The sequence below is a fragment of the Diadema antillarum genome, unplaced genomic scaffold (genome assembly GCF_040938485.1).
Source record: "Diadema antillarum isolate AM-2024a unplaced genomic scaffold, OU_Dant_1.0 scf00000153, whole genome shotgun sequence".
Lineage (NCBI taxonomy): Eukaryota > Metazoa > Echinodermata > Echinoidea > Diadematoida > Diadematidae > Diadema > Diadema antillarum.
The window spans coordinates 35,890-53,289 of NW_027271042.1; the positions used below are offsets into that span (position 1 = coordinate 35,890).

At 41.0% G+C, this 17,400-nt stretch overlaps 1 protein-coding gene across 1 annotated transcript; it reads right to left on the minus strand.

Annotated features, from left to right (window-relative positions):
• Positions 1-2,119: 2,119 nt before the first annotated feature.
• On the minus strand, positions 2,120-13,219 carry LOC139721964 (uncharacterized). Its single transcript, XM_071633286.1, has 9 exons — positions 13,092-13,219; positions 9,521-9,604; positions 8,680-8,825; positions 7,751-7,879; positions 6,854-7,034; positions 5,791-5,937; positions 4,733-5,185; positions 3,991-4,065; positions 2,120-2,933 (listed from the first exon to the last, which is right to left on the minus strand). The coding sequence occupies exons 1-9, from the start codon at positions 13,123-13,125 to the stop codon at positions 2,869-2,871; spliced, it is 1,314 nt and encodes a 437-aa protein (XP_071489387.1). The 5' UTR covers positions 13,126-13,219; the 3' UTR covers positions 2,120-2,868.
• Positions 13,220-17,400: the final 4,181 nt, after the last annotated feature.

Genomic DNA, 17,400 nt, shown 5'->3' on the forward strand with positions numbered 1-17,400 from the left:
TAGAATTCGAGAGAGATCACTGCTTTTTCTCCCAAATCATTTTTTGGATCCTTCACATTTCCTGAAAAATGACTTAAAGAGTGTACATGTGTGTGTGTGTGTGTGTGTGTGTGTGTGTGTATGTGTGTGTGTGCGCACGCGTGTGTGTGTGTGTGTGTGTGTGCGTGTGTGTGTGTGCTTGTGTGCGTGTGTGACCAGATTGTTAGGTACATGTATTGTTTTGGCTATTTTATTTTGGTTACATTGAGTATCTAACAATCAAACTGACATGCAAAACGTAACATGAAGGGTCCACACTTGCAGCTTCCTTGACCTATTAGTGGGATACTTTTCAGCAAATACAGATGAGTTATTATTCTCCTTGCGTTCTTGTAGAGCTAAGTCAAAATGATCTCATCTTTTCCTTGAAAAATGAATTTATTTGAAATTTCTCGGACGGATGTCTTGCTGTACGTATTGGTGTGTCAAATTTTATTCATATTCAAGTTGATACTTCTAGACCACGATTCTCAACCTTTCTCAACCTGACGCCCATTTTGGCTCCTGCATTTTTTTGAAACCCACTTAGATCTAATACATCTTTTTTACAGGAGTACAAATGTATTTCATTTTTGGTTGATATTGCCATTCACCTGAGAAAGCACTGTGGCCCGTTGGTGAGCCACAGGCTATGCGCTGCTCAAAACGACATTAGATATACGTGCGACCCATTTGAAAACAGGAACAGGCAGACAGTATTTTTACAGTATTTACAAGCATTTTATTCATTTTTTTTTCAGAAAAAAAGGGAACATCATACAAATGTATTCAAACAATGAAACTGTACATAATACAGGGGAAACTCGGTATAACGAACACTGCTATAACGAGATATTGGTTATAACGAGGAAATTTTCCCGGTCCCAAATTTCCTTCCACACAAGTCTTTGTAAAATGTTACTCTTATAGCGAGATCGGCTATAACGAAATAACTGCTATAACGAGATAAATTTTGTGACTTCCAAACAAAGAAAAACATAGTCAATCAAACCTGCTATAGCGAGGTAAAGCAAAATGCCTTCGGTAAAGCTTTACTTCGCCTGTGCTATCATCTTCCGAGATTGTAAAGCTTGATGCGCCAAAAACTGTCTTGTACACACATAATCATTTTCTTCAGTGCACTCCAGCTAGCGCTGCATGTTGTACGTGTAAGTGTGTGTGTGTGCGCACACTGATACATGCAGAAAATGTGGTGGGACGGCCATATGTATGTACAACATGACATCATCATGACGTTTAGCAGGTGTGAGGCAATCTGATGCTGTGATTGGCCTTCTACGTAGGGAATTCCCCATCTTCACACACACACGCAGTCATAATGTACATACAGAATCTGTCACATACACACACAGCATTGTGCAAACCATATTCAAGCTTTCCACACAACACACACCCATACGATAACCACATACCAATCCACAGACGATCTTGATACAATCGCAAGCTATATAAATTTACAAATTCAAACATCTACAATTAATAAGAAACACATTCTTGATATTGGATTTCCTTGGCGAAAAACATCTTCTTACCCATAAAGGTGAGTAATTCCCTCACACACAATATCAAGTTATCAGTATTGATTGAAATATGATGGGTACCAGGTAGTCCCACATGTGCAAATTAATGTCTTTATGTTATGCCTACTGATATAACGAGATATCGGCTATAACGAGGAAAATGATTCGGTCCCGACCATCTCGTTATATCGAGTTTCCACTGTACATGGTAATCCATCCACTGAGTTCACCAATGTCTTGGCATCCCAACCCTGCCTAGGAAAAGTAATTCAATCGCAATTATGTAAAGAACCTTGTACATGTAACTTGTTTTTCAAAAAAAAAAAAAATCAGGCACAAAAATTGAGGCCTGTATAAACATTGTATCTGGATTACATGTAACATCCAACATAAACAATGATTCCCCAAGCTAAAGAAATTCACTGTTGATTCTATTGAATATTCACATTATTGTAATTGTGTATTTAATGGTAATGACCTTAGCACCTGTCAATCAGTCTGTACAATGGGTGTGTGTTGCCATGGTGACAGCTGCAATGACAGTAAAACATAATGGTGAGTCATTTCACTATCACATAGACCAAAGGCCCATTTTGCGAAGATGTTCTTTATCACTCCACATCACAATGCAATAGCAGTTATCACACTGCAACACTGTAACATGCACAGACATGATTGGCTGGTAGTTAACTACATGTACCTGCTGTCATGGAAACAGCATTAACTGTACGCAGCAACTGTTGCTAAATGCTCTCTGAAATTGATCACTGTGAGTGTTGATTTTGTCCCATGTTCAAATCAAGGGAGGTTGAAAGAATAAGGTTTGTGAGAAAAAAAAAGTGAATAAACTTGTAGTCTACCAGTATTCTCCAACTAGGAAATCTGTTGATTTGCCTGGAACTCCTGGAAGTAAGTAAAATTAACAAATAAAATGAATGAAAATTCAGGACTTTTTTATTCTGCTGACTTTCAGGATTTTTTTCAATGTTTACTACAGTATAATCCATGGGTACATCAGAAAAGGCGACAGACATCTGTTTAGAGTGTTGGCATTATTCTTGGTGGTGTTATCATTGCTCAACATAGGGGTCATCTTATCGCTGTCTGGAAGGAAAACAACAATAGTCACATTTCCTGGTGTTCTTTATGTAAACAAGGCTAAACACAGAGTCTTTTCCAGCATTCCTTCCCCTTGTCATGGAGTCGATGTTTGGCTCTCTTGGTTTGAATGAACCCATCCCCATCCATTTCAGTTTTGCTCGCCGATGGGACTGGATTAGTAGCATTCTGGTTCCGGCTTCTGAGGGGTCTAGTACCTTGGTCCACGGGGCGGCATACCTCTTGGGGGACCTCTTGGTGGCCCACGAGGGGGTCCTACGGGGAAGGAGGGAGGGGTGAGGTTAATGGTACAGATCCAAACACCATAGAGAGTCTCACTTAAATGTAAAAGCTGTCATTTTCGCATACAGATATTTTTGTGATTACATGAAGTCACAGACATTTTCTCAAGATGTTCTTTGACCGATTTGACACCGAGGCTATCATAAGTGCACCAATGCCTGTCTCTTCACACCACAAATTTTCTGCAACCATGATCACTGCACTCTCTCGTGATTGAGGTTTGTTGATAAGGAGGGATGCGAGTAATGCTACACACACACTAGCATGCACATATCCAGCCAACCATGGCCGTATGTTTCTCACCCCAGCTCAGGAGGCACCAAGTACTGCAAATGAGCACATTAAATATTTTTGCACCGCAAACTTAATGTGATCAGGATCAGGTGGCAATATTCGCGTGGCGTTAAATTTGCGGCCCAAATGTGACTTGCAAAATTCGTGAAAATAACAGCTTTTACAGTGGGTTGTATGAAATATTAATAGCAGTGAAGACAGGGTGTCAAGGAGGGAAGAAATTGCACTGAGATGTTAACTGGTAAACCTAAATCTAATCTGGCATAAATCAGGAACGAAACATGAGAGCATGATTAATTCATACCTATGCCAGTGTACTGCATGATGGCTGTCATCATTTTCAGGATTACTGAACACTATCAGCCATACAATATCATATCTGTTCAGTGTACATGGAAACAGAATAATGACGAGGTCCCAAGACCACACATTTCACCTCATCATAATTGGTACCTTGTGCATATAACACAGGGACATGCTAAATACAGCAATTGGAAAATTGGAACTGCTGAATTCACCTCATTCAAAGCGGTATCTCATTATAAGCAAGCTCATCGTAAAAGGGCTTCCCTGTATGATTGCTAGTTGACGAAGAAAGCAGCATGCAAATAGCTAAACCAAAAACATATGTGTGCATTAGATGTAAAGACAACACATTTTTCTTCTTGAGCCTACAAGTCATGGTGTTTTTTTAAAGGCCCTAACAAATATATAAATGCACAAAATTCACACTCACCAAAGGGAGGCCCTCTTGGGGGGCCACGGAATGGTGGAGGAGGACCCCTGGGCCCCATAAACCTGTCTGGAGGTCCTGGTATCAAGGATTGGAAGAAAGATTGGAAAACAATATTAAACATGGGAGGTTAGTGCCATTGAATGTCTAAATTAAACTAGTGACACCTAGCAGACTTCAGAAACTTTTCCACTCTTGTTGTCTCAAACATTTTTGGCTTCTGAAATAATCTAAATTCTGAAACATTAGAGCCTAATCATATAACACATTATTTCTAAATATAACTAGATAATAAACATGCAGTGTATGGCACAATTTTCAAAATACACTTTTTTCATGACACATGCCTCAACATAAATGAATATTATATATTCTAGACAAGAACTTATCATCACACAGACCAAATCATCAATGTTTTCTAAATTCATTGAACTGTCAGAGATAGGTAGAAGTTGATCATTAATCTGGAGTTGTCAGAAAATTAAAAGAAAAGCACAGACACTATACAAAAGTGTTATTTTGTTTGAACAAGGTATTGTTCATGCAGTCCTCTTTATAATATAATTATAATCATTGTTCATGTAAGCTCTTACAAAGACAAAACAGTAAACACTTCTAGTGCGGGGCATCTAAAATGTACAAGTTACAACTTGCTTTGGAGTGATAAAGTATTTAAGTTAGAAATTCATATCTTATGTGACAAAAGTCTTGCAAAATAAGGAGGAAGAGTATGATGGTGCCATACCTGGTGGGCCCATCCTGGGCGGGAATCTGTCGGGTGGTCCTCCGGGGAGTGGGGGGCCTCCCATGGGGGGCGGCCTCATGTGTGGAGGTGGCGGGAATGGTCCCCTGTCCCCCATGGGTCCCGGCGGCCGCATCATGGGCGGAGGAGGAGGCCCCCTCATGTCAGGCGGCGGTACAGGTGGTGGAGGAAGCATCCCTCCACCCGGTGGCCCCCCGGGAGGGGGAGGCATGCCCCCCGGACCGGACTGTGGAGGGGGCATGCCGGCGGGAGGCGGAATAGGTGGTGGTTGAAGGGGAGGAGGAGGTAGACCGGGTGGAGGAATAGGGGGCGGCATACCGGGCAGGGGCAAGCCTGGTGGGGGCATACCAGGCGGTATCATACCCGGCGGCATGGGGAAAGGTGGTGGGACGGGGACGTTGGTTATTGTCGATGACGAGGGAGCAGTACCTGGCCCTGCATTTGATGCTGCAACAAAAATAGGCAGAAGAAAATGGGAGAAAAATAAAGTAATAATAGCATATGCTTTATCCTATATAAATGTCATGGCTTATGCAAGAGCACATTTATATGATCCACAACTCTTGTCATCACACCTTATCACTGCACTTCACAGATTACTCACAATTCATACAGGTATAAACTGACTACTGTATGAGCTGAAATTTTCGCGTACAGATATTTTCGCCAATTGCAACTTGGAGGACATTTTCGCGTTTTGTTAATTTCGCGGTTGTGAGGGTCTAACTGAACTTAGTTATTTGCATGTTATTAATTTTCGCGTGTTGTTATTTTCGCGGTTCAAATGCAATTCGCCAAATTCGCAAAAATAAAACCAGCGCGAAAATTTCAGCTCGTACAGTATTTCACAAAAAATCTATACGCGTATATATCAAAATCTTGTTTTAACCGAAGAAATAGTCAATGAAAGACATAGAGTGGATAATAATGCAGCCTGAATTTTTACTTCGTTGTAAACCGGAACTTTGTTATAACCATGTTCGTTAAAACGGTAGTTCACTGTACGATGCAAACGTGAGAAACAACTATATAGACAAAACCTCTACTACCTGAAGGGGGAGGAGGCGGGGCCTGTCCAAGTGGAGGCATGCCATTGGCTGAAGGCTGAGATGTGGGCGGAGCATCAGCGAATAATTGATGAGGCCTGTCAGCTTGAGAGAGTGGATTCTGTGCTGCAAGGAGACGCTCTGGAAAGACAAAAAAGGTCACAGAACTTAATTGAAAGAAAAACTACACCCATACACCATCTCTTTTTAAATAATAATCATGAAAATGATGATGCTTACCATTCTTATCATTCTCATCTAAATTATCATAACTATGTTACAGTTACTACTACCTCTAATAATAATGAATAACGTCATTGTTGTTATGAGATTACTATCGCTGGTATTGTAATGGTTTTCATAATTGTTTTCATTGTTACATTATTTGAACGATTTTTGTTCGATTTTAAACATTAAAAAAGATAAACAATTTCATCAAATACTTTGGCTGGTACAGTTATAAGGACAAAGAGAAAAGGGTTTATGTAAATGCCTTTCAGAATGGAATCATATATCAATATTTTGTAGGTTCCATCATAAAAATGTTAAGTGTTAAATTAAATTCGAACATTACTTGGACCCTTGTCTAATGTCACATCAAATTTCACACAACTTGTGAGAAGAGTTCATATCTTCACAGTACTCATTGGCCATGACAGCATTAACCGCTTCACAGACTGAAGTGGAATCCAAAGTGGCATACCCATCAGCCAATTTCCTCTTGCGATTTCTGCATCACTGCATATGCAGACACATATTCCTGGCTGTTACTGTATACGCCATATATTTAGCACATCTAAATTGTCACGAATAGGAACTTCCCGACGATTTCGCGAGTGTAAATTCGCAATCTTGGAGTCTTGTTCCGAACAGAGAAATGTATGACGCATACATCACAATCATAGCGTATTCAGAGTCAATATCTTTGTGTCTTTAATTTTGCGAATAGCGCCTGACTCGCGAAATTTGCGAAAATTAAAACCTCGCGAAATATTTGGCGTATACAGTACTTCAACGATGGCGCTCTCGGTTTGACATTGCAAAATTTCAAGCTTACCTGCCGCAGAGCCGTGCCTCTCTCCTCTCGAATCCTTCTTGAATGCGTACGATATCGTGATGGCGCGGTTGCACAAGTACTGCCCGTTCATGGCCTCGATGGCCGCATCAGAAGCCTCAAAGCTGGCAAAGTTGATGAAGGCGTAGCCCTTCGAGTTGCCCGACTCCACGTCCCTCATAATCTGCAGGGATGACGGAACAATGGGACGTCATGTAGGCTGTGATATCAAATCTGGTAGTATAGTGATTCTTTTTCTTTCACTTCATCTTTGATGTCGTATTTGTCATTTCTTATTTTCTTCTTTTGAACATGCAGATCCCTTTTCTAAATGCAAGTGGTACTGGACAAAAAGCTGGGGGGAAAATGTTGGACAAAAAAACTCCCAAAGCTCTTTCTAGCAAAGCTATCAAAAGGAGTTCCTGGCCATAGTTATACATGCACTGAAAAATCAAAGCGTCCTGTATATTCCTTTTTCCCCACACAGGCAATCCTACAAAATATCTTTTAGTGTAAATTTATCTATTCTTGCATTTTGGCTCAAAATATTATTGATGTACATGAACGTGAACACACAAAATCCAAGCTGTATCAAGTAAATTTACATATATAAGAACAGGATTACACAAGAGCAAGTGAACGAGTTTTCCGGTGACATGCTTTCAGTTATAAAATGTCCTCATTCCAAATATGTGCTTTTTTATGGTCAGACCTATGGGTCTCCATAAATATGAAATGACATTTACTAGCTGCTTTGCAGTACTGTATCTGCTTTTCTTTTCTTTTCTTTTCTTTTTTGCGTAATTAGGAGAGGATAAGAATTATTTCAAATTACAGTCACCAGCAATTTTTGTTAGTAAGTATGATCACACATAATCAGAATTTAAGCGAGGTCATTACCTTCGGTGTTTGTAAGATCACCCCAAAGGCACTGAATGTGTCGTAGAGAAGCTTTTCATCAATTTCAGGATCAAGATTTCCAATAAATATGTTGGCACCAACATCGAGGTTCTTCTGGTGAGCTGAGGCCTGCAATAAAAATGTAAAATCAGGAAAAGATCCCCAATAAAATTACATCACATCATTCAATGATAAATCGAAAGGATCAGACAATACTACAGCAAAAAGATAGGTCATATCATTGTAGTGAAATATGCTACTTATTTGCAAAAAGGAGGATGTTTCTTACACAGAAATGAAGGAAATTATGACATCTCACTAAGTAAAGGAGAATGGGCAGATGAGGAAGAATGCTCCTTTTGTCTCTACTGGTAATTATCCGTTTTGGGTACATACATGTACCCCTTCAAATTCTAGAGATTACAATGTGACTCATGGTGGCTTCAGGGAAGAGAAGCTGCTATTGCCGCCATTCTCATGGGATGCTACGGTGTATATCCAATGACTTACGGGAATGCCAACAACTGATACTACAGTCTCCCCTCACTATAAAGAGGTTGGATTCTTTTTTTCTTTTAACCCTCTTCGAACAAAGTGATGTTGCAGGTCCAAACTCTTTATATTACCTTGTTTTTGTACCCTGACACAGTGAGAAACCTGATAAAAGCATGGCTTTCGGACTTCCGTTTTTTAGGATTTTGGATCCTCATTATAACCAGGTTTATCTGAAGATACTTAACTTTCTTTAAACAGCATGTGTTGCAATCTCTTTTTTTTTAAATCTTTTATTTTTTGCTCAAACTTTTACACCTCTCCTCACTAGATACCACCTAAGGACAGTGTTTTCCTTGCTGTACATTTCTCCCTTGGCAAAAACACAGAAAGTTCTTAACATGCAGACTTGGGTGTGGAGAGAAAACTGGGCTCACCTTATTAACTCTGACAGGTTTGCCATAGAGCTTGATCATGTTCAGAACCTTGATGGCATAGTCCGCATCCTCCTCCCCCATGAACTCCACAAAGCCATACCCCTGGTGAGCCTGGGTCACCCGATCTTTGGGCATGTGGGTGTTCACTGGAAAAAACAAACACACACAAGAATTCATACACGTTTATCAAGGTCTTTCAAAATGGGAGATGGCAATCTGGACGCTTCTTCAGACATATCCCAAGTGTTCCGATTTCACTGGTCTGCTGTTTTAAGCATGTTAGAGTATCACCACACTGTGGCACCTTTGGAAAAGATTTCAAAGGAATTATCAAGTGTCAAATGTTCACAAAAACTGTTATAAATCTAGACCCCTGTTACAACCAGGTAACCCTATAGTTACATAACTTTCCAAACACGAGTTATTTATCTCCTTTGTTTTTGTTTTGTTTTTTTGCTCCAACTTTTACACCTTTTCTTCTACTCTATTCCACTCAAGTGCATTTAATTTCTCTTCAAATCAAAGATTTGTGATGTGCCAAATACAGGTGCAAATTGACTATGACTCCACTTTGCATGCTTAAAAGACAACAAAAGATACATGTGGATCAAAAGATATGATCAGAGCTGTTGAAATGTCAGTGAATAATCATTCTCATTCATATATACATCATAATGATTCAAACCACAGTGGCTTCTTGGTCACTAAAAAAGAAATTATCAATTTAGTAAAGGTGGTAATTTATATGGGAAGATGCATAAATTTGTTCTGTTGCCTTGATTGACCAGCATGGACCAGATCATTTATTTCACTGGCCACACTTTTCGAGCTGCGCACTCACCCACAGGTCCCGCCTGCAGGAACAGTTCCCATAGTAACGCCTCTGTCACCTTCTCATCCAAACCTCCAACATACACAGTTGCATCTGTGAGGAGAAAATGTCAGGAACAGAACAGATGGGGTGATTGATACCCATACAACTGACATAACTGACAGAGTACAGTGATATATTAATCATGCATTTTATATCTACAGACCCAGGAGGGCCCAGATGGAGAAAAATTTATTTTCAAGGAATATACCCACAGTTTTCGGACACGTTTTCTTTAAATTGATGGCTAATCACACTTACTTCTGTGTATCATTTACCACATGGAAGAAAATGCCATAATGGTAAAAATCATGTATCATTAGCTACACTTGGTTCAAGATCAAATGCACACCAAATTGTGATTAGACAAATATGGATATGTGGGACTGTTTTAAAAGTCATATTGGTTGCAATTTACATTGAATAAAATGTAATCTACATGAAAAGCCAATGTCTATCATTTTCACATATCATATCTAGTGCTTTTCACTAATGACATGTAGAATGTTTCTAAATGCAAAAATCTATGCTGTATACAGTATAGTGTATGATTACAGTGGACTCCCATTAAAACGAAGTCCTATGGACTGGCAATTTTCTTTCGTTGTATCGAAATTTTGTGAAATATAACCGAACAAATAAACAATAAAAATACATAGAGTGGATACTGTTGTGGCCTGAATTTTTACTTCGTTGTAACCGGAATTTCGCTATAACTGTGTACAGACAGGAGTGCACTGTAGTCTGTACGACAAGTTATGTACAGATTCCTATTATTATAGGAAGGTAAAACCTTGGTTTTGGTGTGGGTGCCAATAGTAGAATACCAGTAAACATCCAAAACGACCCAACTTTAACTAGACACTGGAGATGTCCAGTAGACATATGCCTACGTACGTAAATCAGGGCTGCCAACCTTGAGTGAGAGTTTGGCATGAGACACTGCGAGGGAGCGGAGCTACTTCCTGGCTAGCGCCTGGCCGTACGTACGTACATACTACGTACAAGGTCAGTGTATGTAAAGCGATGTAAAGCACACGTCATAGCCATACAGTACATGTACTGTAATTTGTCAAAATTACAAGCTACGCTCATGCGGTATAGGTAGAAACCAATCGTAATCCAATAGCTCGTCTTTGCGCGCGAACCGAAAACGATTAAATCTTATTATTGGTTAAGCTTTACACCCGCGCGGGAAAATCTCGAAATTTTGGGCTTGGGCATATCGATATTCGGAATATAAGAGAATTTAGGGATATATTTATTTTTGTAGTCATGTACATTCCATTTTGGGGGTTTAGCGTGAGATTTCGTTTATCAGAGTGAGACAGGCGAAATTTGTTGAATTGCGTGAGTCTCACGCTCAATGCGTGAGAGTTGGCAGCCCTGACGTAAATATGGTACAAAAAGACTACAACCATGTCCATGAGAAAGTTTTCACACTTTTTAACTGGTTAAGAAGGCAGGCCCTAGCTAGCCTAAACTAAGGCTCAGATAAAACCTGATCTTTAGGCCCTAGATATTCTAAAATCAAAAACTCACTTAGTCACTGTCAGCAGTGCATTTTCTTTTTAAAATTTACTTTTGAAAATATTGCAGGGTTTTGTTTTGTTTTGTTTTGTTTGTTTGTTTTTTTTTACAGCGCAGCTGCTACAAATAATGTATGATGGACTTTTGACTGGCTCTGGCTTTTGCTGTGCGGCTGGCCTGCTCTGCTGTCGACATGATCGAGATCTGAGAACAAACGAGGTCTTAACGTTTACTACTAAATTTACTAGTTCAGTCCGGGAAACCCGCTCATGAGGACCGCTCCCGCGTACGAGGACTGTCCCTCCTCATGAGGACCTCCCCCCCGCCTCATGAGGCCCCCCGGGGAACACCTCATGAGGCCCCCCATTCACTTCTTATTCATCTCACATCTGATGTATAAATTGTCACAACTTTGCACGGTGATTTTTTGTTACACACACATGTCCACTATCCATGATGAAAAGAAGAAAAAATCCTATCTGTTTTTTTTGTCAAAAATCGAGTTTTAATCAACCGATGCAGAGCACCCATCAAAACACGGGCGCCAGCGCGTTCGCACAATGCAAGACTGCCGCACCTAGCGGCCTGATCCGACTAAATATTTTCGATGCTTTTTTCTGCGGCTCTCACCTCTCCGCGCACGAATCAGCCTCGTGAAGCTGAAGTCTGACATCTTTTTACACAAATTCGTAACGAGAAAAATTAAATCAGTACTAACCTGATCTTGTCCATATATTCCAAATTACTATTCCACACTGATAGAGTAGGTGGGTAGATGACATACTCCAGTTTGTTAGCAAAATAATCACTTTGTAGGTATGACGAGTTCACTTTCTTCGTCAATTCCGCCCACGATTCCGCCGCCCGCTTACCGTTTGGGCGCTTTTTCTGGAATCATCCCGCAACGTCGCATCACATCACGCATTCAGCACATACCAGTGGTATATGCTGGATGCGTGATGTGATGCGACGTACGTCGCGTCGCGGGATGATTCCAGAAAAAGCGCCCAAACGGTAAGTGGGCGGCGGAATCGTGGGCGGAATTGACGAAGAAAGTGAACTCGTCATACCTACAAAGTGATTATTTTGCTAACAAACTGGAGTATGTCATCTACCCACCTACTCTATCAGTGTGGAATAGTAATTTGGAATATATGGACAAGATCAGGTTAGTACTGATTTAATTTTTCTCGTTACGAATTTGTGTAAAAAGATGTCAGACTTCAGCTTCACGAGGCTGATTCGTGCGCGGAGAGGTGAGAGCCGCAGAAAAAAGCATCGAAAATATTTAGTCGGATCAGGCCGCTAGGTGCGGCAGTCTTGCATTGTGTGAACGCGCTGGCGCCCGTGTTTTGATGGGCGCTCTGCATCGGTTGATTAAAACTCGATTTTTGAAAAAAAAAACAGACAGGATTTTTTCTTCTTTTCATCATGGATAGTGGACATGTGTGTGTAACAAAAAATCACCGTGCAAAGTTGCGACAATTTATACGTCAGATGCGAGATGAATAAGAAGTGAATGGGGGGCCTCATGAGGCGTTCCCCGGGGGGCCTCATGAGGCGGGGGGGAGTGGGGAGGTCCTCATGAGGAGGGACAGTCCTCGTACGCGGGAGCGGTCCTCATGAGCGGGTTTCCCGGACTGAGTTTGACACTACAAATAGATCTAGGGTTCTACCCCACAATGACAGTCAATGTATTTCACACTGCCTGACAGTCAGTGACACCCATGAGAGCATCGTGTGGCGTAAACTGTAGAAACCAATAGAATATTTCTAATTAGAGACCAGTCTCAGTCACATTCACAATCATTGATCATCATAGACATAGAGCGAGCTCCCTCCCTCCACCTGTCTGTCCACCGGCCGCCTCATCTGTTAATAGTGTTATGATCTGACATCTCATCACTCGCCTCAAACTACGACAATCAAATACTCTTGTTCTTTTGCCTCTCAACATGCTCAAATTTCCACATCATTTACGCCAAAAAAAAAAGCTATGAGTGTCGCTTACCTTGATTTCTTTCTTGTGGCGGACCAGCTGCCATTATAGGGTAATTTTCGAGTGATAGTGCACGAGCTCTTCTATCATTATTTCAGTGCAATACAGTATACAACGCACCACTACCGAATGGAGCGGTTGGGACTGTGGGTAATGGTTACGTACGGTACGTAATGTATGTAAAAGAATGAACAACGTACACGAAGAACACACGCTTGCCGACGTATAGAATGTTAACATATTTTATTCTGTACACTCCACTGACATAACCACTCTGATATCTTTTTTAAAGGATATCAGTCTGCCGGCCAAGACGAAAAGTTATGGAAGCGTTCATGAGAAAACTTCTTAAGAGGAGTGGAACTTGGCTGTTGAATTCTGACATTGAATAGGAGACGAATCAGGTAAATAGGCGGCGTACAGGCCGAAATTTTGAAGTAAAGGAAAAATATCGAGAATGTTGACACAATGAAGGTTGCGATGATAAGACATCTACTATGCCCAGCAAACATGGCGTTCCGGACCAGTTTGAATGATTATCTGTCGAGAAAGAGTAAAGATTTATAAGCACAATAGGTAGTCACAATTAATAAGGTGATTATGAAATCGCAAAGTTTCGCTAATATTTCTCAAAACGCTTCTTGAAGAGCCAATAGTAATACGCAACTGAGTAAGCTGGTGATTTCATCTCCTCACAAATTCCCATTTAATTTGTACACACATCTTGACACTTTCCAGATAAATACCGGTATTTTGTTTTAAAAAACACACACAATTATACCCCGGAAGGCTTAAATTGTAGGGATGCCTGATTGGTCATTATTTTGAAGTTATTCAGCCAGGAAAGTGCTTTACACTTTTATACCGATAGCAGAAATATTAAAATTATCGTCAATCTTTGTTTTTTGTTGTTGTATTGTACACGATCAAATGGAGAATTGTGAGGTGATGACCGACCATCGATAATCTCACTTATTCGTGTCTCCGACCATGTCAACTAGTATTCTCGAAATGTGCAAAAATTAGAAAAACTCACAATCTTTCCCAATCCTATCCAAATTTGATCCAATTTTACTGCTGTAAGCCTACTTATAAGAATTGACTCTTTTTTTTCTTTTTTTTTAATGTTCAAACAGGCCCCTGGGAGCAACTTTTTTCACAGGGGTGCTGAACCCCTGCCCCACCCGTTCGATTGCCTGATCATATTAGCAACGTTTCAGTAAATGGGGGGGGGGGGGGGGGCAGGGGAGGTGAAGGGAAGGGGTTGGGGACATCGAAACGACGTGAGAAAGCCCTCCACCACACAGGGAAACTTTTCCACTCTTAGTGAAATTCAACACACTTTATGTGGTAAATTTTGAAATTCTTCAACCAAAAAAAAAAAAAAAGTGAATACTCGTGGACTATGTTCATGAAGAAGTGATTGTTGAATGAGGTATCTGTTATCTCTTGATTTGTGTATGTGTGTGTCTTCACTTTGTATAAGTCCACGGAAGGGGACCTACGGGGGAGGGTATGGGAGGGGGTATCCCCCTCCCACACTGGAGAGATTTTGAAATTTCATACCTGAAATTCAGCGATCTGGTGCACACTTTTGGTGAAATTTCTTTAAAAGTATGAAAATAAAATATTCACAGAAATGTGAATGACCAATAAATTGGGTTACAATCAACTGTGAAATAACTGTATGGAAGTTGATGAGGTGAGGATGGGAGGTGGCTACCATGCGACAGAGCTTTTACATAATACAACGATTATGATGTACATTCTTGGTGGACTATCCCCATATTTGTATCAGAGAATCGTTTGTTGGTCTTTACTTTGTATAAGTCCATGGAAGGGGACCAAAGGGGGGAAGGGTGTGGGAGGGCATATCCCCTCCCACACAAGGGAGATTTTTGGATTTTCAGACCTGAAATTCCGCGATCTGGTGCACACTTTTGGTGAAATAAAAAAAAAGTATGAAAGATAAATAGGACCCTATATTCACAGAAATGTGAATGTCCATTAAATCAGGGTATGATCAGCTCTTGTTCTGCGTGTGCGTCATCACTGTGTAATAACTGCATGGAAGTTGATGAGGCGAGGATGGGAGGGGTATAAGCCAGGCCCCTTCCACACGATTGAACTTTTGCATTTTTAGAATTGCAATACAATGATCTGATGCACACTCTGGGTGGAATATTTCGAAAGTTGTATCAGCGTTCGTGTGTGTGGATCTTCACTTTGTATAAGTTCGTGGAAGGGGACATAAAAGGGGAGGGTGTGGGAGGGGGTATCCCCCTCCCACACGAAGGAGATTTTGAGATTTAAGACCTGAAATTCAGCGATCTGGTGTACACTTTTGGGGAAATTTTTGAAAAAGTATGAAAAATAAATATTTACAGAAATGTGAATGACCATTAAATCGGGGTATAATCAGCTCTTGTTCTGCATCATGTGCATCATCACCGTGTAATAAATGTATGGAAGTTGAGGAGGCGGGGTTGGGAGGGGTAGCCCCCTCTCACACAAGCCTGCTCTCACACGACGGAGCTTTTGCATTACTTTTTAGAAGTGAAATACAATGTACAATGATCTGATGCAAAATCTAGGTGGAATATCCTGGAATTTGTATCAGACAAGTGTAGTAAGTCATCTATGGAGGGAGACCAAGTGGGGAAGGATGTGGGAGGATGTATCCCCCTCCTGCATGAGAGAGCTTTTGCATCTTTATGATTGAGGTTCAAAGATGTGGAACTTCTGGCGCACACTTTTGATTTAATATGTTATGTAATGTAGCCATAATCAATGCAAGGGGTGGAGGCTAATACAGCAAGTGGGAGGGTTTTAGAAGGGGGTGTCCTCTATCCCTCCCATTCGAGAGAGCCTTTGTATTTTAAGGATCGAAATGAAAATATATTGGTTCTACACAATTATAGTCATTTATGATGGAGTATTTGAAAAACTGTCAAACAAAGAAGCATAAGCACACTAAATGTAGTATATAGGGGAATAAAGGTAAACTGAAAGAGAATATCCGCTTCCCACATTTTGGCACTTTTGGATTTGTTTAAATTAAATTAGTGACAGATCAGGTGCGCACTTTTTGATGAAATATTCAGAAAGTGTCGATCTCAAAAGTCTACATGACGCAAATCTCTCGTTTGAAGAGGCTACACCCCAGTAAATAATGCCAGTGCATATCTTGGCAATCAATGACTTAAAGTCAAAGATATAAAACACCTGTTTCTTGACCCTGGCCTAATCTAAGCATCAGTCATCGCCACAGCGCCACAGGAGGGGGGGGGGGGGGGGCACCGCGAGAGGAGGAGATTGTTTTGGTTTTGGCATGGGCCATGTAGCTCCATGGTGCGTGTGTGTGTGTACGTGTGTGTGTGTGAGTGTAGACATTCAGCGTATGCACACAGAGCATGCCTGTACTGTAGTGACCGGAACTATTGTCATTCCATTTTGCTCTCCCCTTCTCCCTCCCCCATCTCTCCCCCCTCTCCCTCCCTCTCTCTCTCTCGCTCTCCCCCCCCCCCCCCCCCCCCCTCTCTCTCTCTCTCTCTCTCCCTCTCTCTCTCTTTCTCAATGATCCAGTCAGCAGGCTGATTGTAACCAGGGAGGTAGTCTCACCTCCCCGCTGTAACTCACTGCCAAATAGCACATTGTCAGCACCGGCAAACTGGCAATGCTCTCCTTCTTATTCCTGTATTTTCGTTATTTACGGGTCGATTTTTTTCGTTCGAAATGTAAAATGGATGACCATAGAATTTCTCAATAGAATATAAAATTGAAAACTTTAGAAAGGATAGAGAAAATTGAGTTCACTTTGAATGGTCTGCCACAGGCAGATATCCTTATCATGCTCTTACGTAATACGACAGCTGCTTTCTCAATGATCCAGTCAGCAGGCTGTAACCAGGGAGGTAGTCTCACCTCCCCGTTGTAACTCACTGCCAAATAGCACATTGTCAGCACCGGCAAACTAGCAATGCTCTCCTTCTTATTCCTGTATTTTCGTTATTTACGGGTCAATTTTTTTCGTTCGAAATGTAAAATGGATGACCATAGAATTTCTCAATAGAATATAAAATTGAAAACTTTAGAAAGGATAGAGAAAATTGAGTTCACTTTGAATGGTCTGCCACAGGCAGATATCCTTATCATGCTCTTACGTAATACGACAGCTGCTGGAGTCATCAAACCCTGGCTTGGCCTCCAGGTTTGTCACGCCTGAGCAGAAAGTTTATTTGCAATGGACAAGTCCTTCGACTCCCAACTCCCAAACGACAAATATACGCACCCCACTTTGGGTATGCCCCAGTTGGGGACT

Bases quoted from the DNA above. Each gene is read 5' to 3' on its own strand.
- LOC139721964 (XM_071633286.1), bottom strand. From the start codon at position 13,125: ATGGCAGCTGGTCCGCCACAAGAAAGAAATCAAG. The intron at 9,605-13,091 runs GTAAGCGACACT...TTCTCCTCACAG, and splicing joins GCCACAAGAAAGAAATCAAG to ATGCAACTGTGTATGTTGGA. The intron at 7,035-7,750 runs GTAATGACCTCG...TCATCCCTGCAG, and splicing joins TGATCTTACAAACACCGAAG to ATTATGAGGGACGTGGAGTC.